The sequence below is a fragment of the Camelina sativa genome, chromosome 7 (assembly GCF_030686135.1).
Source record: "Camelina sativa cultivar CO46 ecotype springtype chromosome 7, ASM3068613v1".
NCBI lineage: Eukaryota > Viridiplantae > Streptophyta > Magnoliopsida > Brassicales > Brassicaceae > Camelina > Camelina sativa.
Genome location: NC_141886.1, coordinates 17042629 through 17066814, shown reverse-complemented (window position 1 = coordinate 17066814; position 24186 = coordinate 17042629). Strand labels below are relative to the sequence as shown.

At 39.8% G+C, this 24186-nt stretch overlaps 2 protein-coding genes and 1 pseudogene across 2 annotated transcripts; all 3 read left to right on the top strand.

Moving 5' to 3' along the window:
- Nucleotides 1-9373: 9373 nt before the first annotated feature.
- Nucleotides 9374-12853, top strand: LOC104701161 (pre-mRNA-splicing factor SLU7-A). The gene is made up of 10 exons (XM_010416807.3): nt 9374-9488; nt 10072-10235; nt 10331-10443; nt 10671-11084; nt 11200-11335; nt 11430-11729; nt 11812-12028; nt 12200-12303; nt 12401-12469; nt 12561-12853. The coding sequence occupies exons 1-10, from the start codon at nt 9473-9475 to the stop codon at nt 12636-12638; spliced, it is 1611 nt and encodes a 536-aa protein (XP_010415109.1). The 5' UTR covers nt 9374-9472; the 3' UTR covers nt 12639-12853.
- An 805-nt stretch (nt 12854-13658) lies between these two features.
- Nucleotides 13659-16435, top strand: LOC104701160 (ubiquitin carboxyl-terminal hydrolase 2). The gene is made up of 6 exons (XM_010416806.3): nt 13659-13855; nt 13976-14017; nt 14581-14627; nt 15099-15145; nt 15332-15434; nt 15520-16435. Exons 2-6 carry the CDS (start codon nt 13987-13989, stop codon nt 16273-16275), a joined length of 984 nt encoding a protein of 327 aa, XP_010415108.1. The 5' UTR covers nt 13659-13855; nt 13976-13986; the 3' UTR covers nt 16276-16435.
- A 338-nt stretch (nt 16436-16773) lies between these two features.
- On the top strand, nt 16774-18214 carry LOC104704618 (F-box/LRR-repeat protein At5g02910 pseudogene; annotated as a pseudogene).
- The last annotated feature ends 5972 nt before the right edge of the window (nt 18215-24186 follow it).

The following is a 24186-nucleotide window of genomic DNA, read 5'->3' as shown; positions in this document are numbered from 1 at the left end:
AAAACGGCCAAAGTCGTCTAATGAGACAAAAGAACGACTTAAGGGTTTTTCCCCTTTTCCTTTGCTCAAAACGCAGCGTTTAACTTAAACTCATCCGCAGAAAATAACCTTGCATCGACCGATGCACATAGTGCATCGACTGATGCAATCCCTAAACCGGGATTTTGGTTCGCGGATGTTACAATTCTCCCCCACCAATTTAGATTCGTCCTCAAATCTCGAACAACCATTAGCCAAGGACTCCCGTGCAACCGTCTCCACGGCCTGCACTCCTCTGACCGAACTACGAAAGGTCACCTCTAGGCGATAGACTCACGCTCCAGGCATTATTTGTTCTCGACTTTTGGTATTTCCTTTCCTCATCAGACCTAAGTCTGCATGCCATAATATTGGCTCTTCATCGGTCCTAATCCCGCATGCCATAATATATAAGAAAAAATCCAATACTCGTCTCTTGGGTCGTCACCCTACAGTGCGCCTCCGGATCGTCATCTGAAGTCGATATACCAACCATACTCCCAAGTCACAAAGTCTCCGAATATGGCAGTACTAGGAGTACCAAAGTCCCCCAAGAGTCGCGAGCAAACAATTCTGAACACGTCTGAGTCCTATCCCTATCCAGGTTTCCTTCCCGTGGCTCGCGTAAGACATCTCAATGTCCTACCAACCACATATCCTCTCACTAGGATACCTCATGACCACACAAGGACCATCTCACTGCCCAACGAGCCGCCACAAAGGCCAAACATATATCCTAAATAGGACCGCCACCAAGGCCAAACAAATGTCCTAAACAAGACCGCCACCAAGGCCAAACAAATGTCCTAAACAGGACCGCCAACAAGGCAAAACAAATGTCCTAAAAAGGACCGCCACCAAGGCCACTCGTCCCAAAGGACCGTCACAAAGAATATATGTCCCAAAGGACCTCCTCAACAGACACTCTGGCTAAACAGCCCGCCACAAAGGCCACACTCTGGCTAAACAGCCTGCCACAAAGGCCACACAATGGCTAAACAGCCCGCAACAAAGGCCACACAATTGCTAAACAGCCCGCCACAAAAGCCACACAACAGCTAAACAGCCCGCCACAAAGGCCACACAATGGCTAAACAGCTCGCCACAAAGGCCACACAATAACTCAAAAGACCACCGCACACAGCGCAATGACTCAAAAGTCCGCCACTAAGGCCACACAAGCCCTCTCCGAGGCTCTCCGCCATTAAAAATGGGCAAATTCTAACTCAAATAAAACTTTCTATTTTTAGCACTTTCCACTTCTGGAAACTTTCCACTTATAGGACTTCCAAAACATAAAACTTTCCTCCAACACACTGCCTTGCGGAAACTTTGTACCCCAAACACCACCTCATCTTGTTACTTAGTCGCACAACCAACCACCCCAAGCGACCAAGTAAACAAGAGAGATGAGCTGTAATACTCAATTCCCGCTCCAGCCACGGATTACAGATGGGACATGGCTAGGCAAGCTCAAGTCGCGGGTTGTTTCTCATACCACTTCTTAAACCTTGCCTTCATCCTCGCCTCAGGCTCCCAAGTCTGCTCCTCAACACCATCACAGTCCCAAAGGACTCTTATCAAAGGAATCTTCTTCTTCCGAAGTTCTTTGATCCTCCTCGCGGAGACACTTCCGCAACATAGACACATGGAAAACCTTATGGAATGCACGCATAACCTCAAGTACCTCCAGTCTATATGCCACTGGTCCAACTCGCTCAATCACTCTGAACGGACCCATATACCTCGGACTCAACTTAGTCTCAGTCAATGACCTGTTCGGACCCTACAACATGGCCATCTTGAGGTACACTCTATCTCCAACCTGAAACTCAAGATCTATCCTCCTCCTATCGGCATAACTCCTCTGCCGATCCTGAGCTTCCTTCATGTTCAGCTTGAGAACCCGAATCTTTTCCGAGGTCTCCTGAACAAAATCTGCCCCGTACATGCTCCTCTCCCCCACCTGAGTCCAGTATAACGGTGTACGACATGGCCTCCCATACAAAGCCTCATAAGGAGCCATGCCAATAATCGTCTGGTAACTGTTGTTATAAGCAAACTCTACTAAGCTCAAATGATCTGCCCAATGGCCACCCCAATCTAGTACACATATCCTCAGTAAATCCTCTAACGTCTGGATCGTCCTCTCTGATTGTCCATTGGTCTGGGGATGATAAGCTGTACTCATATGCACCTTAGTGCCCATCTCTGCTTGAAATGCCCTCCAGAACACCGAAGTGAACTTGGAATCCCTATCAGACACAATGCTCGCTGGCACCCCATGCAACCTGACTATCTCCTTCACATACTTCTTAGCCAAGACCTCTGCTCCATCAGTCTTCTTAATGGCCAGAAAATGTGCTAACTTAGTCAAACGGTCCATAATGACCCAAATAGCATCAAATGTCCTAGACACTGGTAAACCAACCACGAAGTCCATAGTAATCATATCCCACTTCCACTCTGGAATGGGAAGACTCTTCAGCAAACCACCTGGTACCTGATGCTCAGCCTTCACTAGCTGACACACATCACACCTCGCAACCCAACTAGCCACGTCCTTCTTCATCCTGACCCAGTGATATTACCTATTGAGATCTCGGTACATCTTAGTCGCTCTTGGATGAATAGAGAACATGCTAGCATGAGCTTCTCTCAGAATCTCCTATCTCAACTCCTCATCCTTGGGCACACAGATCCGCCCATGCATCAGAATAGTACCATTAGCCGAAACCTGATACACAGAATCAACATCCTTTGAGGCATTCACCAGCCCCAAATCTTTCTCCTGTGCCAACCGCACTCTGCTCAACAAATCTGCTCTATCATCTGCAACCAAACCCAACGGCTCCTGAGAAACCGCACACAAGATCAACGAACTGATCTCCCCTACCAGAGACTCCATATCCTGCTCCTGAGCCGAAGCCGCCCGCTTCCGACTCAAAGCATCTGCAACCAAGTTAGCCTTATGAGGATGATAGGATATCTCCAAATCATAATCCGCCACAAGCTCCATCCATCGCCTCTGCCTCAAGTTCAGCTCGGGCTGAGTGAATATGTACTTCAGGCTCTTATGATCTGTAAACACATGTACCTTTGCACCATAAAGATAAGATCTCCAAATCTTCAGGGTAAAAACTACAACACCCATCTCCAAGTCATGTGTAGGATAGTTGTCCTCATGCTTCCGCAACTGCCGCAAAGCATAGGCAATCACCTTCCCATGCTGCATCAACACACAACCCAAACCAACTCTGGATGCATCTGTATACACCACATAGAGTTCTCCCTGCTCGGGCAAAGCCAACACCGGATCAGTAGTCAACATCTCCTTCAGGCTTGCAAACCCCTCCTCGCACTCCTGCGACCAGACAAAAGGAACATCCTTCCCCGTCAACTTTGTCATAGGCCGTGCTCTGCTCGCAAACCCCTGCACGAATCTCCTGTAATACCCTACCAACCCAAGAAAACTCATGATCTCTATGGCATTCTGCGGTCGAGGCCAATCCCTGATAGCCTAAATCTTCTTCGGATCTACAGAAACCCCATCTGTAGACACAATGTGACCCAAAAAAACCCATCTCCCGCTGCCAGAAACTACACTTGCTCAACTTAGCAAACAACTTCTGCTCACACAGCTTCTCCATAACTAACCTCAAATGCACTGCATGCTCCTCAGGATTCTTAGAATAAACCAGGATATCGTCGATGAAAATGATGACAGATACATCCAGAAACTCCTAAAACACATTGTTCATCAATCTCATAAATGCTGCTGGTGCGTTCGTCAACCCAAAAGGCATCACCACAAACTCATAATGCCCATACCTCGTCCTGAAAGTAGTCTTCCTCACATCTGCCTCATCTATCAGGATCTGATGATAACCCGACACTAGATCTATCTTGGAGAACCAAGTAGCACCTCTCAACTGATCCAACGACTCATTGATCCTCGGAAGAGGGTACTTGTTCTTCACAGTGACCCGGTTCAAACCCATGTAATCAATACACAAGAGGAAACTCCCATCCTTTTTCTTAACGAATAACACCGGCGCTCCCCACGGTGATACACTAGGACGGATGAATCCCTTGCTCAACAAATCCTCTAGCTGCTTCTTCAGCTCTGCCATCTCTGTTGGAGCCATCCTGTAAGGAGCCTTGGATAACGGTGTCGTCCCTGGTTCCAATTCAATCGTAAAAGGATCAGACCGAGATGGTGGTAATCCCTGCAATAACTGGAACACATCCTCAAACTCCTCCACAACTGGCCGAGATCACGAGACTCCCCGAAGTCGGTCTAATCCCCTGATAAACCAACTTCCCTCATGAGCGCTCAAACTCCACTCTACCCCGATGAAATCCAAATGAACCATATGTTGATGCAACCAGTCCATCCCCAAGATAACGTCATACAACTCCACTGGGCTGATAAGCAAATCCACAGGCCAAGACTCTCCCGCGATCTGAATATCGATACCCCTCGCTCTACCAATGACCCTCAGAAACCTGCCTCCAGCAACTCTGACAACTCTTGTACGCTCTCCGGGATCTCCCACGATATCTGCACTCTCTGCACACTCCGAGGTAATGAAGCTATGAGAAGCTCCAGAATCAAACATAACATGGGACTTAAACCCGCCCACCAACAAGGTTCGTACACAAACCTCATGTGTTGAGAACCTAACACTTTATCACAGGACAACATAAAATCTGATTTTACTAAGAATTCACAAAGATTAAGTACCAAAATTATACATGTGATCGCCCTGGCACTGGTTCCACCAGTCTCTACAGTCGTGTAACCCCGTAGCGCCTGCTCAATCTGTGCCACCTGCTGCCCTCCAGGCTGCACTTGCTGCACTGCTGCCACTGCTACCAGCTGCAACTTGGGACAATAGAGCCTGATGTGCCCTGGCTCCCTGCAATGATAGCACACATGATCTGCTGCCGTTGGAACACTCCTCTTGGGACAGCTAGCAACCTTGTGATCCTTGCCTCCGCACCCGAAGCAACTCGGACCACCCGGCCTCTGCGTAGCCTCCCATCTCCTCTTGGTTCCCTGCGCAGGCTTACCGCCCCTGCTAGAACCTCCCTGATGTTGAGCCTTGCTTGGATGGACTACTGGGCTAGCTGCCACTGACTGTGCCCGGATATCCACCCTCTACAGTGAACCCTCAAATCATCACGTAGGGCCCTCAAAAACCTCCTGATCTGAGCCTCCTCAGACTCCATATCCCGAACCCCATACCTCAGAAGTCGACTGAACTCCAAGTCAAGCTCCTGCACTGACCGAGTTCCCTGAGCTAGCTGAAAGAACTGCACCTCCAACCTATCCAGTGCCTCTCTAGGGAAATACTTGCGGTTGAACTCCAAGAAGAAGTCAGCCCAAGACATCTCCCTCTGCACTCTCATGGCTGCCACAGAACTCCACCACAACTGAGCATCACTAGTCAAATGGTGGACCTCAATGTCCACCCATAACTCCTCAGGACATCTCAGAGTATGGAAGTTACGTTCCACACTCGTCCTCCACGCCTCTGCAGCGTAGGATCTGTACCTCCCGAAAACCGCTCGGTACAAATACGACCCATCTCTGTCAGCATGCTGATATAACGAGAATGGACCTCCACATCTGCAGCCACTGGCTGCCGCTCCTCCGCCACCACTGGTGGCACTACCTGAGCCTGAGTCGGTGTCACTGGCGGTAACCGCTCTAACAACTGTGCCAGCAAACCCGCAAGGTCAACACCCGGGACTCCACCCACTATAACACCCGCACCTAGGGCCCTAACATCACCGGCTACTGGAGCATCAACATCGCCCCCTCCGACCACACTCACAGAATCCCCCTGGGCACCCTGGGCACCCTGCGACTCGCCAACACCCACTGCTGTCACACTCTGGTCCTCAATCTCACTAACCACTGGGGCTCTCCCCCAACCACGACCACGTCCGCGTCCATGAACACGACCACGACCAGCAACATCATCCTCTCTAACCATCTGCACTACCATGAACAGAAGGCTAAGCACACAATTAACATAACACAAAATTATAAACTCACCGTGGAATCACACTCTCGGCTCGAAGAGGATGTTCTAGGACTCCATGACACACACAATTGACTAACTCACATAATCAATCAAGACATGCAATCCCAAACATTACAACAGGAACCTAGTGAACCCAAACCTAGAACCGTAAGGGCTCTGATACCAAACTGAAACGACCTGACCCGTTTTTTTTTAAATAATAAATAATAAATAATAATAATAATAAACTACAAATAGTGGCCTCATACCCACTAGCCACCTAACCACAAGCACAACCAACAACGGAAATAACAGATACTAATATCCAAACAATAATCCAATAGCTAATAACCAATAATCGAATATAACAATACTCCAATATCAAACAATAGGAAACAAAGAACCAACAACCTAGCAAGTTCTAAAGACCCAACTCTAGCAACCTAGCAATGCCAGACAACAACCAATCGAGTCCCTAGAACATCCTCCTCTTCATTGCCTTGATTCCACGATCACACTTTGTCTTTACCTGCACCACAAACACATATTGCAATGCATGAGTATTTTATAAACACTCAGTAAGTCAATCCTCCCATCTACTGAGCTATACAAACAAGCAATAGAGACATCTCTAACCATCAATAAACAATCAACAATCAACAATAACAAACCAGGACTCAGCATCGACCGACACCAACATGCATCGACCGACACCAGTTGGAGGTTGCGTCGACCGACGCAAGATCTGCATCAACCGTTGCATCGACCGATGCTCCCATTGCATCGACCGACGCATGCTCGACATAGCACGAAAACCCTAGAGTTTACGCGTCGTCCTCGCATTTGCATCGACCGACGCACAATGTGCATCGACCGATGCAATGCCGAGCATCGTTTTTCCCTGAAGCTTCTCGTCGGATCTTCGTTCCTCCAACCACAAAACTCGATCCCAAGCCACAAGAAAGCTTCCCAACATCTCAAATAACAATCTAACAAGTCTAACAACACATAACAAGCAGATCAAAGAAATCTCCAGCTTAGATAAGCCATGGTCATGCACTTACCTTTGCCAAGAAAATCCTGAACCTTAAACACGCAGGAAAAACACTTCTAGAAGCCTCCTACAACGTCCTAGGCATCAGATCTCACCAAGAAAGCCACCAATCCACAGGAAACACCAAGAACACCAATAACACTCTTCTCTCTTCTCTTTTCTCTCCAAAAATGGCCAAAGTCGTCTAATGAGACAAAAGAACGACTTATGGGTTTTTCCCCTTTTCCTTTGCTCAAAACGCAGCGTTTAACTTAAACTCATCCGCAGAAAACAACTTTGCATCGACCGATGCAATCTCTGAACTGGGATTTTGGTTCGCGGATGTTACAAGAGCGAACATATAAGGTTGTTGTCCGCCAACATTATGTCTTTCGTCTCATTTTGTGGACCATATCCTTTTTTGTCAATTGATAACTAAACAACTTGTCTACATCCCAAGTCTGCAGATACGGTGGACATAATCCAAAATCCAAGATTTTTGTCTACCCCGATTATTTCCCTAGGTTTCTTAAGTCATTAATATCCCTTTGGCTTTACATTTTGTTGTCCTTTACAATCAGTATAAAATTGTCCACACTGTAGGTTGTAGTTTAGGTGGACCAGATCCAACATATTAGTTTTTTTCCACAAGTATTATGTCCTTCGCTTTATTTAGAGGACCATATTATGTTATTTGCTATATTTTAAGGACTATATCTTTCGCTTCACCTCGGAAATGTATTCTCTCTCTGCTAATAGACAAACATCTTTTCATTTGTCCATGACAGACATAAAATTTCCATAGTCCACTGTCTTAACATGTCTCCAATGCAGGTCTGATGACGACGCAAGAATTGGGAATGTTCTGCCTCCGATGGACTAGTTTCAACAGTCAAGGTAGGTCCACTCTAATTATGTCACTTGTTCGTTTTAGTGGACCAGATTCAACAGACAGTAGTTGTCCACCATTGACATGTATGTCCCTATTGCAGGTCTGATGACGATGCATGCAAAAGACTTGTCCTACATCAGGTGGACCAGTTATAATAGCCAAGGTATGTCCACCCATGTTATTTATTTCTGTTTTATGATTGGACCAGATTAAATAGGCATGATACATGTCCATCAAAACCATGTCCACCACTATCATATATGTCTGCCATTTACATGTTCATATCAGTTTGGTCATCCATCTTTATTGTCATAATTGTTATTCAAATTTTTTATGCTATCACTTACAACCAACAACTGAATATGTCGTCATTGCAGTTATGTTGATGGCGTTCTCACTGACATAATGTGGCCCTGGTGGACCAGATCCGTCAGCTAAGGTAGATGTCCACTTTTTGGTGGACCATTTTTTACAACATAATATGCATTAGTCTATTATTGTACAAAAATACTAAATATGTTATTAACATGGTTGTTGTCCGTCGACAATTTGGAAGACGTTTTGATTCCCACTGTTGAAGTGTTTGAGGACTAACTATGTTACCAACATAGTTGTTTTCCCTGCCATTAATATGTGTTCCATCATCATTAATGTTGCCGTTTTGAATTTGTCTGCGTCTTCTCTTCACCTCTTTTCATGAATAGATATTTTCGTCATTTCCTCCATCCCTAAACATAGAAAGTGGCATTTTGCAGAAGAAAATTATAAAACTGGCATTTGTAAGAAACTTTTTGTGCAAAATGGCATTCTCAGCCAAATTCCCATTTAAAAACTAACAACCATTCATGGTCTCAAATTCTGAAGTTTGAATTAACTAAAATTTTCTTTAGAATGGCTTCTGATTAACTTCATCAAAGCTTTGTTGAACTTAATTTGGTATAATATGAAAATGAAGTAGATCAATTAGGAGGGTTTTGGAATATGAATATCGTTTACTCATTCTCATCTTTACATAAAAAAAAAGGAAAAAAAATAGTATGATGCATATTATCAGGTTTTTGCATTTATATAAAACTTGTTATTCTCTCTTCCGATAAACTCCTAAAACATGCAAATTTGGTACGTCCTTCCAAATTTGTTATCAATAAAAAATTGAGTCACTTTTAACTATATCCCGGTTTTTTGTCAAAACAAACTCGATGCATCCGGTCATGGTTGAGTCCGGTTTGTCTGACTCTTTGAATTGAATTTCAAAACACTGCAAAAGATCAAAGAAAAACAAAAATTGCATAAGTAGAAGTTTTGTTTGGGTCTCTACAATAAAGAAAGATGTGTTTACTAATAAACGGGCCGAATATGGGCCTTAGGACGGCCCATATTTGATTACACATTCAATATCACCTGATTTTAACCATAAAAGCCGTAACCTTTTCTTCTTTCGTTCCTTTAGATTTCGCCTCAGAGAAGAGTCGAAAGCTTAACGATCGTATAATCATGGCGACGGCTTCAGGTACCAAAATCCTTTGATTTTTCTTCTGATTTAGTTTAGCTAGCCTCTCGATTTGGCTTTGAATTTCCCTTTGGCGCTTAAGAATCTCGATTCTGAAAGCCTACTTTCGTAATTTTTTGTCATGAAATTAGGGTTATTTCTGTTTTGGAAGTTGCCGTATCATCGAGTTCTCTATCGATCTCTGTTTTTTGCTTTTCATTTGATTCAGTTTGTGACACTTACTGAATCAGAGATTCAGTTTTTCCCCATATGTGATCGATGCCTTCAATTTCTCGATTTGGCTGTTCTGATATCTACTTCTGTAATGTTTTAGTTGTGAATTTAGGGTTCTGACAGTTTCTGGGGTTGGTGTACCATTAGTTCGCTCTGTTTTGGTTTTAGTTATGTTTAGTTCCAAATTGTGGTACTTTAAGAGTTTGATTTGGTTTCTTTGTTTCTATCTGTGAGATACAGTATGGTATTTAATAGATATATGCCTACTTATTGTTCTGATGTTTGTTATTTTGGCTGAATTCTGCAGAGTTAATTGTTTAGTGAGTTTTGAATGTTTTCTGACTTATATATAATCTTGGGAATTTTGCAGTTGCTTTCAAGTCTAGGGAAGATCATAGGAAGCAAATTGAATTAGAGGAGGCTCGTAAAGCCGGGCTTGCTCCAGCTGAGGTAGATGAGGATGGAAAGGAAATTAATCCTCATATCCCGCAGTACATGTCATCTGCTCCATGGTATCTTAATTCTGAAAAACCGGTAAGCTAAATCCTTCTTTTGTTCACTTGCTTCTCTGAATTTTCTTATTTTGAACATTCACACTGAATACACTCTTTGTTGGTTGGTCTTGACAGAGTTTGAAGCATCAAAGGAAATGGAAGAGTGATCCTAATTACACTAAGTCATGGTATGACAGAGGTGCAAAGATCTTTCAAGCCGAAAAATACCGGAAGGGAGCGTGTCAAAAGTATGTCCTTCCCTCTTTTTTTCTGTCTGTTTCCATGACTTCTGTTATTAGCTTTATGATTCAGTCCCTTTGAATGTTTATTCGTTTGATCGTTGTGACATTCCTGTGCCCAACATGTTATTTCTCTGACTTTGAAATTTTGAGAAATTGGCTATTTTGAGAGATTGGAAAATCTTGTGTTTGTTTTAATTTATTCACTCTCTAATTTGGCCTGTCTTATTTTGAAGCTGTGGTGCAATGACGCATACTGCAAAAGCTTGTATGGATAGGCCTCGTAAGGTTGGGGCAAAATACACAGACAAGAACATCGCACCAGATGAGAAAATTGAGAGTTTTGAACTTGACTACGATGGCAAGAGGGATCGATGGAACGGTTATGATCCTTCAACATACCATCGTGTGATAGATCTTTATGAAGCAAAAGAGGATGCGCGTAAGAAGTACCTGAAGGAGCAGCAACTTAAGAAACTTGAGGAAAAGAACAATAACGAAAAAGGTGATGATGCAGCCAGTGATGGGGATGAAGAAGAAGATGACTTAAGGGTCGATGAAGCCAAGGTTGATGAGAGCAGGCAGATGGATTTTGCAAAGGTTGAAAAGCGTGTTCGAACAACTGGTGGTGGTAGCACAGGAACTGTAAGGTATGGACTAGTCATTATTCTTCATCTACAAGATATCTCATCTCCATCGCAGAGGTTTTCTTGGCTGGACTCTTTTACTTGATGCACTAATGGTGTGACCTTCACTTAATTTCAGGAATCTGCGTATCAGAGAAGATACTGCAAAATACTTGTTGAATCTTGACGTCAACTCAGCTCATTATGACCCTAAAACTCGATCCATGCGTGAAGACCCTCTTCCAGATGCGGATCCAAATGACAAATTTTATCTGGTAAGTTCCTCATCATCATGGATCATGAAGTTGTATCTTATATTTTGATGATATTTACATAACAACCATTTTTTTTTCCTTATCATCTATCCAGGGAGATAACCAGTATAGAAACAGTGGCCAAGCTTTGGAGTTTAAACAGCTAAACATCCATTCATGGGAAGCATTTGACAAGGGACAGGACATGCATATGCAAGCTGCTCCCTCCCAAGCTGAATTGCTCTATAAGAGTTTTCAGGTTGCAAAGGACAAACTGAAATCTCAGACAAAGGACACAATCATGGACAAGTACGGGAATGCAGCTACAAAAGATGAAATTCCAATGGAACTTTTGCTTGGGCAGAGCGAAAGACAGGTTGAGTATGACCGAGCTGGGAGGATTATTAAGGGACAGGTACGGTTTTGATGGTTTCCTTGAGTTATTGTCAGCTTGTGTGAATATATGTCATTCTTAATACGGTGTTGTTGTGTAACAGGAGGTGATATTGCCAAAGAGTAAATATGAAGAAGATGTTCATGCCAACAATCACACTAGTGTCTGGGGCTCATATTGGAAAGATCATCAGTGGGGATATAAATGTTGCCAACAGACGATTCGCAATAGTTACTGCACGGGTTCAGCTGGAATTGAAGCTGCAGAGGCTGCCCTTGATCTGATGAAAGCTAATATTGCTCGCAAAGAAGCCACTGAAGGTATGTATAGACTCTATTTATTCTTCCATCTTCTTATGTTTTCGTGTTGCATTGGATGGACAAATTGCTCTTGAGGGATGTCTAGTGACCACCCATTTCTATATATACATATTTTGTTAAGTTGTTTTAAGTTTTTGAACATGTAACATTGGTTTTGTATTTGGTGATCAGAGAGCCCAAAAAAGGTTGAAGAGAAGAGAATGGCCTCATGGGGAACCGATATTCCTGAAGATTTGGAATTGAACGAGGAGGCACTTGCTAATGCTCTTAAAAAGGTAAGAAGCAATAGTTTCACTCATATTTTCTCTTGCAAAAACGTTTCTCTGACCTGGAGATTTCTCTGACGCATTTTCTTATGTTCTTGTTTTGCAGGAGGATCTCAGTAGGAGGGTGGAAAAAGATGAAAGGAAACGCAAGTACAATGTCAAATACAACAACGATGTAATGATCTAATGAACCAACCTTAAGATTCTGTTGATTCATATTCTTGATTTAGTTGAGACTTAAATCAAAATCTGTTATATCATTGCAGGTGACTCCGGAAGAGATGGAAGCTTACAGGATGAAGAGAGTTCACCATGAGGATCCAATGAAAGATTTCCTCGGCTGAAAGAAGTTACCTTCATTCCCTTTTTTACCTTATAACCTGGAGAAATCTCTTATTATGTTATATCATGTAGTAGTGTTGTACGTATTTTGGCATTGAAGCTTTGTGGAAGTTGGCTACTACTAGTACTTAAATGCTTTTAGTTACTGTCCTGAAGAAGGTGTCATGGCCATTACTGTTTATAGTTGACTGAACTATATCTCATTTGCTTCTTCTTCCATGACTCTTCATACGCCACTTTGATCACATCTGTAGGTGATGCTCTCAAATAAGATGTTACGTCGTTGAGTAGTGTTGAACTAAATGTCCACCTCAAATCTGTTTAACAAGCGGTTTTGACAACCTCAATGCCCTGTGGAACCACAAGAACTTGAGTTTGACCCACCGCATTGAACAAGGATTGACCTTTGTTCTCCACCATTTGTACTCTGGCTTGACCACCTGTTACGTATACCACCATCACCATGCATACGTTTGCGGTCCATTGTGGCCACACAAATTCTGATTTATCAAGAAATTGAAAACGTAGAAAAATTTTAAATTCTGATTTATGAAGAAATTGAAAACGTAGAAAAACTTTTTTAAATTCTGATTTATCAAGAAATTGAAATCGTAGAAAAACTTATAAAAAAATACTTAAGCTCAAGTGTGTTAGACTAACGGCCCAAACCTACCAAGTTGTATATATGAACCACCGAACCAAAACTAAACTATCGATCAACGTAATGAGCATTTCGGAAATTAGCCAACTTATAAAGCAATATTGTTTATTTTGGCTCCAATTCTGGTTATTGGACAAATTAGCTCTATTTTTATTTATATCGTAACCCACAAAAAACATAGATTATTACTGTATTTTTCTTGTTCGACATTTAAAAAAAAACAAATATTTGTCAATAATTATTGGAAAATGTAACTCTGTTTTTATTTTTATTTTTACCGTAATCTAAGAATTTATTGTATTTTTGTGTGTTTCACTTATATTATATGAAAAAAAGGTCCAACTATTTAGTATTACTAACCCCACACAGTAGCACGAGCCAACTAAACTAAACCCGGAAAACAAACACGAGTACACGACAAGGCGACTATTTAAAAGAAAAATAAAATCAGGCCAAGTTAAACCCTAATTCCGAAATTTGGATTCATAGAGAGCGATCTTGAGCATCCCAAATCTCTCCAGTTCGATTAGAGCAAGGTTTCAAGGCGATTCGTTTCCAGTAAGTTCGTCGTTTTCATCTTTGTCCTCCGAATTTTCCGTCTGAACTAGTATTAGGCTTCTACTCTTTCCGTGTATTGTTGCGCTTGCTCATACAGTGATCGCTTCGTGATTTTTACAGGTAGTTTCGTCATGTCTTGGTGCACGATTGAGTCGGATCCTGGTACGTTTGTGTCTCCTTAGTGTTTTTATTACTCTTTATGGGGTTTTTGGGTTTGGGTTTGTGCTTGAATTGATTCTCACTGTGTTGAAGTTGTTTATTCGAACTTTAGAATGTTAAATCCTTGTTTTGCTTACTACTATATATCTTGTTTGTTTGATGTAAAGTTGTACAATCTGTGTTCCTAGTGATGTGAGTAGATGTGGGAATATCTGAAGGAGTCTGTGTTGTATGGGTTTGGTAAACATGGAAGATTATCTCCAGATTCTGGAGTATTATTCAACTGGTTATTTTTAGCTGCATCTGATGATGAGTTCATAGTTCCTGTAGATAGTTCGTATCCGGCTTGGATGATATTTGGGTTCATTTAGTAAAGAAGATATTGGTATTTGGTGTAGATCTCTTGAAGGGTTTTTTTACATACTCTTACTGTCTGTAGTCTGTTTCTGGTTATATTCTGTGGTGGGCTCTTGTTAGTCTTTCATAATGGGAACGTCATCTGTATGCTTGATTGTTGCATCTTTGTATTTTTGCTTATATTTATGTATATATTTATGCAACTGCAGGTGTATTTACGGAGCTTATTCAACAAATGCAAGTCAAAGGAGTGCAGGTAATATACTCTTTAATATTGCCTCCAGTTTAGCTCTCATTTTTGGGGTATATAGAGCGATGCATAACATTGCATTATATGTGTGGTTGGTGATAATTTATTCATGATGTGTGGAAACATTATCAAGTCATGTCTGTCTTTTAAGAATTTAAGGAGTAGACGTATAGGAATGATGATGAAATTGAAGTTGAGAAAAGGCATTGTGCTTCTTGTCTCTAAGTTGCTATGTTTTAGTCTAAAGTTTACTACTCCTTTATTCTGAAGCAAAAAAATCGGAACTTTCGTACTATTTTTCTTACTCAGGTCCTTAGTCTCTGTTATTTCATGGCTTGTTCTGTACTATACTGATATCCTTACTCGTCCCTTTTTCATGTTTAAATAAATCCTCAACAGATGAATTGGATGTTGCAAATAGCATCATTTTCTACCACTTAGAACATCCCGTTTGATTTTTACTCTTTTCCCCCGTAGGTTGAAGAATTGTATTCGCTGGATCTAGATTCTCTCAATAACCTCAGGTGAGTAGTTGCATCCATGACTATTTATTCCCTTGTGAAGTTTGTGGACTCCGTTTTTTTTTGTTGCAGTCGAAATAATATTCTTTTGAGACAAACCCCAATGTCTTTGAGTTAGATTTTTTACTTGTCTGTTATAGCTATGCCCTTGTTTGATGAATGATTATCAACCCTGTGGCTTCCTTGTAGGCCTGTATATGGTCTGATCTTTCTTTTCAAATGGCAAGCTGGGGAAAAAGATGACCGTCCAACAATCCAAGATCAAGTTTCAAACTTATTTTTCGCAAATCAGGTTCGTGTCGATAACACAAGCATAGCATTTGAGTAATAGTATTACCTTTTCAATTTTTTTTTGTCTCAAAATTCCAATTTTATAGGTCATTAACAATGCTTGTGCAACCCAAGCAATTCTGGCTATCCTCTTGAACTCTCCAGAGGTTGACATTGGGCCTGAACTATCAGCGCTGAAAGAATTCAGCAAGAACTTTCCATCCGATCTTAAGGGTTTGGCTATCAATAACAGTGAGGCGATTCGGACTGCTCACAACAGTTTCGCAAGGCCTGAGCCATTCGTCCCGGAGGAACAGAAAGCTGCTACAAAAGACGATGATGTATACCATTTCCTAAGCTACATACCTGTGGATGGAGTCTTGTACGAGCTTGATGGGCTCAAGGAAGGACCTATCAGCCTTGGTCCATGCCCCAAAGACCAAAGTGGTATCGAGTGGCTGCAAATGGTTCAACCAGTGATCCAAGAACGGATTGAGAGGTACTCACAGAGCGAGATTAGGTTCAATCTTTTGGCTGTCATTAAAAACAGGAAGGATATCTACACGGCGGAACTCAAGGAGCTTCAAAGGCAGAGGGAACAGCTGTTGCAGCAGCAGGCTACTGGTATGGACAAAAGCGAAGCAGACGCGTTGATTGGTGAAGTGAGCATTGGGATTGAGGCTGTGAGTGATAAGATTGTGATGGAGGAAGAGAAGTTCATGAAATGGAGAACGGAGAACATTAGGAGGAAGCATAACTACATTCCGTTTTTGTTCAACTTCCTCAAACTTCTTGCCGAGAAGAAACAGTTGAAACCTCTTATCGAGAAGGCCAAGAAACAGAAAACAGAAAGCTCCACTTGAGAAAAGTAGACACTTGACTTCTCGATGTGTTGGAACTTGTTTTTTCTTCTCTCACCAAATCGATACACTCTCTCGTCCTTTAAAAAGACTTTTGTATTCTAATTTTTGTTACATGACAAATAGATTCTCTAGATTAAGTTGACTTCCAATGATTTTATTACGGTCTGATCCAAATTTCTCTAGGTGAAGAAGGTTAGTTTTAAGGGTGTCAATGCAGACTAACCGGTCGCATTTAGCCCGCCCCGCTGCGATACCGGTTTTCTTGTGGGTTATTGCAGGTCAGCCCGTGGTCAATTTGATAACCCTAACAACCCCTGCTCTATATTTCATGTCTGGACTGTGCCCGCCGGCTAGAGTTTGTGTATAAATGGCTGTTTGAATAAAAGTATTTAGAACTTGGGCCTTGGTCCATAACCAACTTGGGTATAGTCCACTAAAAACTATAATATAACTACAGTAGTTCTTTTTTCTAAATCCGTCAATCACCACCAAAACAGAATGACCGGAGATGACGGTGTGGACATTATCAGCTCTTTACCCGACGAGATACTACAACTGATCTTCTCCTTTATTCCGACTAAGTTCGCGATCAGAACCTCTGTCTTGTCCAAGCGATGGAGGCATGTATGGTCTTATACACCTTCTCTCTCCATCGATTGCCATAGTGCGGACGCTAACTCGATAAACAAAACCCTAGCTAACTAGTTAGCTCCCAAGATCATGAGTTTTCATCTCTGCGTAAGCAGCAAGGCACACATGATTGACAGCTTGATCGATTTTTCCAGGTCGCGCAACATGGAGAAGCTGTCTCTTGAGTTTCTTAATTACGATTTATTCTTTTACTTGCACAGCAGGCTACTCTTGGTCGACTCGGAAACTACTGATATCTTGTATTGGACATCCTTAAGGAACTTGTCCTTGAGTTCTTGCAAACTCTCTGATACATCATTAGCTCAGATTCTTTCTTGCTCACCACTGCTCGAGAGCTTGCCATTGCATCACTGTCATAAACTTAAGCTTCTTGATCTGACAAAGCCGCTGCGGCTAAAGAGATTGGATATAGATAATCCGGGACTAAAGCAGATTGTGGCACCACATATCCATTTCTTGAGATTGAAGCACTCTAAGATACAATGTGGTTTAGTGGATGTCTCTTCTTTAACCGAAGCTTACTTTAACATCTACCGTTCCAGTGATTTTCTTTTCTATAACTGTACCGGAACTAATTTGATTGAAGAGATGGTGCCAAAGATTATAGAAAAGTTTCATAATGTAAAGAAGCTTACGTTTGGTGCTCTCATTCTTGAGGTAATAACTATAGTGGTTATATATATATATATATATATCCTTCTTTGTCTTTGGTAGATTATTATGAAAACATGAATAATAGCTCCAAGAAGTACTTTTGTCTCCTTTTATCATTAGACTGCACTTCTTATTTTCTCATTTATATGTTGCTAGATCTTATCTCTTGCTAACGTCATTGATGTTCCTTTCCCGGCGATGAAAGTCGAAGTTTTGACTCTTGAAACAATGATTGTTCCGTCTGTCATTCCTGGTATAGAAAAGCTGCTATGAAACTCACCTGGAGTAAAGACGCTAAAACTAAACGCTGTGGACCGCAACTTACTACCGGTTACCGGTATATATACTGCCCATGAGTTATTTTTTTCTTTTCTAGTGTATACTGAGAAAGAATCTTTAAGATCTAAGTTTGCATTAAACATTTTATGTTTTACAGGATAGTCATATTAAAAGCTATTTGAATCTGTAAGGCCGTGATCCAGCTCAATGCGTGAAACCGAAAAATTTAGTCTTCCTGACTTCGTTTGAGCCGAAACTCATGACTTCGTTCATGGAGTTTTTAATGGAAAACACTGGTGACAATGGTTTATACGGTTGGGAGGTTACCGCTATACAACTGGGTTCAAATTACTGATTGAGACGATTCTTACACTTTCTTAAAAAACAACGATACGATTGATAGTTATCTGTTATTATCGTATAGACTTAAACTAAACAGTGTTTTTAGTCTTCAATATTTTAGAATATTCTCTTAATCTTTATCTAGAAGTTCTCTTTAATTTAGAGTGATATCTATTTCTCGAGCAAAAGTTCGCCATTCCACTTTTTATCGACGATCATATATACAATCAACATTTTTGCAAGTGACGATTGGCCCTTTGTCTATGTTTCTCATTTTGGTTTTAGATATATATATATATATATATATATATATATATATATATATATATATATATGAAACTAATAACATGTTACCGGAAAAGTGAAAACTGTTAAATAAATGATATAAAGCTTGACTAGTATGTATGTGGTATGTAAGCTAGATATTGTAATAGCGGCATAGTCGAGTGATCGAATAGCGAAACGAAAAGAACTGAATAAAGGTTTGCACAATATTCACAAAATGCTAAGATTATAATGTAGCTAGTTTAAGTAGATTAATACTTCCCTACCGAAACCTGCCCACCAACAAGGTCCATACACAAACTTTATGTGTTGAGAACCTAACATTTTAACACAGACAAAACATAAAATCTGAACCTACTGAAATTCACGAATTTAAGTACAAGAAATTATACCTGTGATCGCCCCGACACTAGTTCCACCAGTCTCGACAGTCGTGTAAACTCGTGGCGCCTGCTCAATCCGTGCTACCTGCTGCACTCCAGACTGCACCACATGCTGCACCGCTGCCACTACCATCTGCTGCAACTTGGAGCACTGGGGTTTGATGTGCCCAAGCTCCCTGCAATGATAATAAACGAACTGCTGCCTAAGCTGCCGGTGCTGCACTCCTACGGGGACAGCTAGCTACCTTGTGCTCCAAACTACCACACCCGTAGCACCCTGCACCACTCGGTCTCTGCGTAGCTTCCCAGTTCCTCTTGGTTCCCTGCGCAGGCTTGCCGCCCTTCCCAGAACCCCCATGGTGATGAGCCTTCCTAGGCTAAACTTCTGGACTAACCGTCACTGGCTGTGCCCGGATATCCTCCTCAAGTCATCACGTAGGGTCCTCATAAACCTCTTGATCTGAGCATCCTCAGACTCCATAGCCCGACCCCCATACATTAGAAGTCGACTGAACTCCAAGTCAAGCTCCCGCACTTACCGAGTCCCCTGAGATAGCTGAAGGAACTGCACCTCCAACCGATCTAGTGTCTCTCTAGGAATATACTTACGGTTGAACTCCAAGATGAAGTCAGCCCAAGATATCTCCCTCTGCACTCTCCTAGCAGTCATTGCTCTCCACCACAACTGAGATTCACCAACCAGGTTGTGGACTGCTATATACACCCAAAACTCCTCAGGATATCTGAGAGATTGGAAGTTACGTTCCACTCTCGTCCTCCACACATCAGCAACAGTAGGATCAGTACCTCTCGAAAACCGCTTGGTACCAATATAGTTCATCTCCCTCAGCATACTGACATAACTAGAATGAACCCCTACATCCGCAGCCACTGGCGGTACTACATTTGCCTGAGCCAGATCCACTCCCGGTATCCGCTCCAACAGCTGTGTCAACAAGCCCGCCAGGTCAACACCTCCTACAGGAACTCCACCAGCTGGGACTCCCACACCCGGAACCCTAGCATCACCGACCACTCGAACACTGCCCCCACCGGTCACACTCGTGGATCCCTCCTGAAGGCCCTGCGACTCGCCGACACCCTCAGCTGTCACATTCTGGTCCACAATATCATTAACCACTAGGACTCTACCCCTACCACGACCACGACAGCAACATCATCCTCTCTAACCATCTGAACTACCATGAACGGAAGGCTAAGCACGCAATTAAACATAACACAGAAACATAACTCACCGTGGAATCACACTATAGGCTCGAAGAGGATGTTCTAGGACTCCATGCCACACACAATTGACTAACTCACATAATCAATTAAGACGTGCAAATCCCAAACATCTACAGCACAAAACCTAGTGAACCTAAACCTAGAACCGTAAGGACTCTGATACCAAACTAAAACGACCCGACCCATTTTTTTTTTTTTGAATAACTAATAAATTATAATTAATACATAATAAATAGTAAATAAATAACTCAAAAATATTTATTTAAATATGCAGAACTCAAATCACCAAATAAGCAAGGCAAAAATATCAATAATAATAAACAACTAGGTACCAACCCGCACATAGTGCGAGATAAATTGATTTAAATAAAATATTATAGTTAAATTATTATTTGAGATTTAAGTTTTTATGTGTAAAACAGAATATGTAAGTAAAGTTTATTTTTCGTTTATTCAAATTTGTGTTTATTTTTTGTAAAATAAATTACACCCGTGAAATATTTGAACTTGGAAAATTTTTTAAGTTGGTGTAGAAAGTTTTAATATATTTTTGTGTTTCTAAAAATCAAATTCACATATTTTATGTTTCACATTATTATCTACATCACTATACCATTAAATAAATAAAACAATATTGTTTAGACTAATCAGTTTAATTTAAACTAATCCTAAGTTTAAAAAATGCAATGAGAAAAATGTATAAAAGTGGTAAATAAATGAATAATTTTTTTATTGTTTGTGAAATGTAATATAATTATAATAATTAAATATATTATGAAATTGATAATTATATACATTTTTGGATTTTAATTGCTGATTAAATCTTTGATGTTTTAAAACTAATAGAAAAGAACATTGCCTTATATTTTTCAGTGACATATTTATGTAAATGATAATGAGATGTAAGGGTATTTATTAAAAAGTGGCACAAGAGCTATGTGAGCACGACATATCAGCTTTTTGTTAGAATGCTTCTCTATTAATATATAGGGGATAATAGAAAAGAACATTACCTTATATTTTTCAATGACATATTTATGTAAATGATAATGAGATGTAAGGGTATCTATTAAAAAAAAAAGCACAAGAGCTATGTGAGCGCGACACATCAGCTTTTTGTGAGAGTGTTTCTCTATTAATATATAGGGATAATTAATCAGAATCATAGACCAAAAACTAGCAACTTAAACCATGGTTCTAACACCAATATTCCAATTCTAGCAACCTAGCATAAACCAAAACATAACAACTAAGTCCCTAGAATATCCTCCTCTTCATTGCCATGATCTCACAGTCACACTTTGCCTCTACATACACCACAAACACAATGAGATGCGTGAGTATTACCAGAAATATCCAGTGAGGCGATCCTCCCATCTACGAGCTATACATACAAGCAAATCAAGAGTCCAACTACAAATAAAATATAACAAACAACCATTAAATAGAACAACCAATAACACTTTCACCACACCTACACATCATCACACAAAACAAGTCATATAACCCAATCGCTTAGATAAGCTCATGGTCACGCACTCACCTTAACAAGTGATTCAAGAAAATAACAACAACCAAATGAGAGGCTCTCCAATATCCAAGAACAACCAAACTCGCTCCTACAACCAATCACAACAACAAACAAACAATGAAAACAAACTGCTAGAAAAAAAACAGAAAAAACAACCTCACAAGTGAAACCACGAAATCAAAACAAACCGTTAACTTTCTAATCCCTCCAGCTAGAAGCAAGGTCTATATGTCCAGACGCTTCCCACAAACTTTCAGCACGATCAGATCTCAGATGAAACCGCAATCGATCCCGAAACACTCGTTGGTCTCAATCCGCGACTGAGACAAAACGTCCCACGAAACTGCCAATATCTCCTAGAATATTAACTATAATTCACTTCTGTAAAAAAGGAGAGTGTACAAAAATCTATTATATACAACCCTACGAAAAATAAATACCTTTCGAAACGATTTGACTAGTTGGATCCTCCTTCTCCCAAACCCTGACAGTTCTGTTTCTCTCTTTACTTTAAGGAAAAAGCTTGATCTCCTTCTCTTTCTCCTTTACACCAAATAACCAAGAGTTATCTCTCTTTCTCTCCCACTCTCTAATGACAATGTCGACAAAAGCACAAAAGAGGAGGAGACGTCGACAATAAGAAGGAGAATTAAGGGTTTTGGTTTAATTAGATTAAACCAGAATTTAATTAAACCAAAATCAATTAAAATTTTCATCCTTCGGTTTTCTCTACATCCCAATTTTAGAAAGCGGAAGTTACAATATCAAAAATAAATATAGCAAACAAATATCAACAATTAATACTATGAAAAATTCTTAGGTTCATCCGTAGGGGTGAAACTCTCCTGTTCTCCCCTCTTAATTAACCTATCAAATACAACAGTATGACATGTCATATCATGTTTAAAAACTAAATCAAAATTAAAATAAATTTGAGAAATTATTATAACCCTAAACTAATTTGAGAAATTTAAATTTAAACTAAAAAAATTAATTTTAAGGTCAAATTAATACATGTAAATTATGAATGTAAATATATATATATATATATATATGTAGAAAATAGTATAAATATGTTATAATGTTTTGAGTTTTTCTTTTATAAAATGAGAAGCTATATATTTATTTTTAAAAACATCCTGAGCTAAAAGTATTTTTATTTATATTTTAATATAAATATACTACAGTATAGCTTAAAAATAAGAGGAATTTTTCAAAATACCACAATTTAAGTTTTTTTCTAAAATACCACACTTAAGTTTTTTTTTTCTAAAGTTACCACAAAAATTTTTATTTTCCAAAAATACCACCAACACAAAAAAAATTGATTTTTTATTGGGTAAAATTTTTTTTCTAGGTTTGGGTTGACAAATTTAAATCTAGGGTATAGTTTTTAAGGCCCGGGTAGGATTTAGTTTTTATGATTTAGGGAGTAGTTTTTAATATAAAAAATTAGTTTGATTTTGTTGTATTTTTGAAAAAAATACATTATTTTCGGAAAAAAAAACTGAAAGTAGTATTTTTGCATTTAATGGTATTTATGAGATTAGCCTTAAAAATAATCAATTAAAACCCAAAGCTCTAATACATAATGAGTTTGCAAACATTAATTATTGTTGGGAAATTTTTGGCCAAGTGAATACTAAAAGTATTCACTTAGTACCTTAAAATGTGTATAATAATGACCCGTGCTATTTTTTTAACAAATGTTGGTAAATTTATTTAAAAATATACAATTGTAAGGAGTTGTTGGAAACTGTAAATTTAAACCGATTCTAATTAAAGCAATCTACAATAGAGTAATTAAACTGAATAATAGTTTGGACTTTGGATATAGTTTTAAACCCAGTTAAAACACCCGTAAAAGTATAATACAACTTCAAATAAAAGAACTCACTTCCACAATTAAAAGACTTTATCATTCTCTTTAAATTACAAAACCAATTATAAATGCAAAAGCTACGTTTGATTATTTTACAAAAGGGAAAATCACGTTTTAAACTTTTCAAAGTATTACTGGGTAGCACTTTAAACCTCGAAATAATTTCACTAGCACTATAAACCTTTAAAATGATTTTACTAACACTTTGAACCTTTAAAATGGTTTTACTAACAATTTAAACATTAAAACTAACTTTCATTTTTGTACTGCCATAAAAAATAACGGAATAATAATATCCGTCAATGCGAAATAGTTAAACTATGTTGGTTTAATTTAAATTTTAATTAGTTTTAGTTTTTATAAATAAAAAAATATAAAAAAATAAATTTGTGTTCATCTTCATTGTAGACAAAACTTTTACGACGTTACTCTTCACATTATTAATCTTTTTAATAATTGCATCTCCACTGGATTCTGATTCAAATCGATTGACTTCTCACTGGAAACCAATGAATTTTCTAAATATATTGCCTGTCTTCAATTTTACATTTGTCAAATGTTTTAACCTTACCTATGATTTTTCATTTTTTTTGCTTTGATGTATTTTTATTTTTTTTATTAATTTTCATAAATAATTAATTTAAATTAAATTAATT

What these genes read in the sequence shown, in the direction of transcription:
- LOC104701160 (XM_010416806.3), top strand. Translation starts at nt 13,987, where the DNA reads ATGTCTTGGTGCACGATTGAGTCGGATCCTG. An exon ending in CACGATTGAGTCGGATCCTG is followed by an intron (nt 14,018 to 14,580) that starts GTACGTTTGTGT and finishes ATGCAACTGCAG; the next exon opens with GTGTATTTACGGAGCTTATT. An exon ending in GATTCTCTCAATAACCTCAG is followed by an intron (nt 15,146 to 15,331) that starts GTGAGTAGTTGC and finishes GCTTCCTTGTAG; the next exon opens with GCCTGTATATGGTCTGATCT.
- LOC104701161 (XM_010416807.3), top strand. An exon ending in GGAGGATTATTAAGGGACAG is followed by an intron (nt 11,730 to 11,811) that starts GTACGGTTTTGA and finishes GTTGTGTAACAG; the next exon opens with GAGGTGATATTGCCAAAGAG. An exon ending in TTGCTAATGCTCTTAAAAAG is followed by an intron (nt 12,304 to 12,400) that starts GTAAGAAGCAAT and finishes CTTGTTTTGCAG; the next exon opens with GAGGATCTCAGTAGGAGGGT.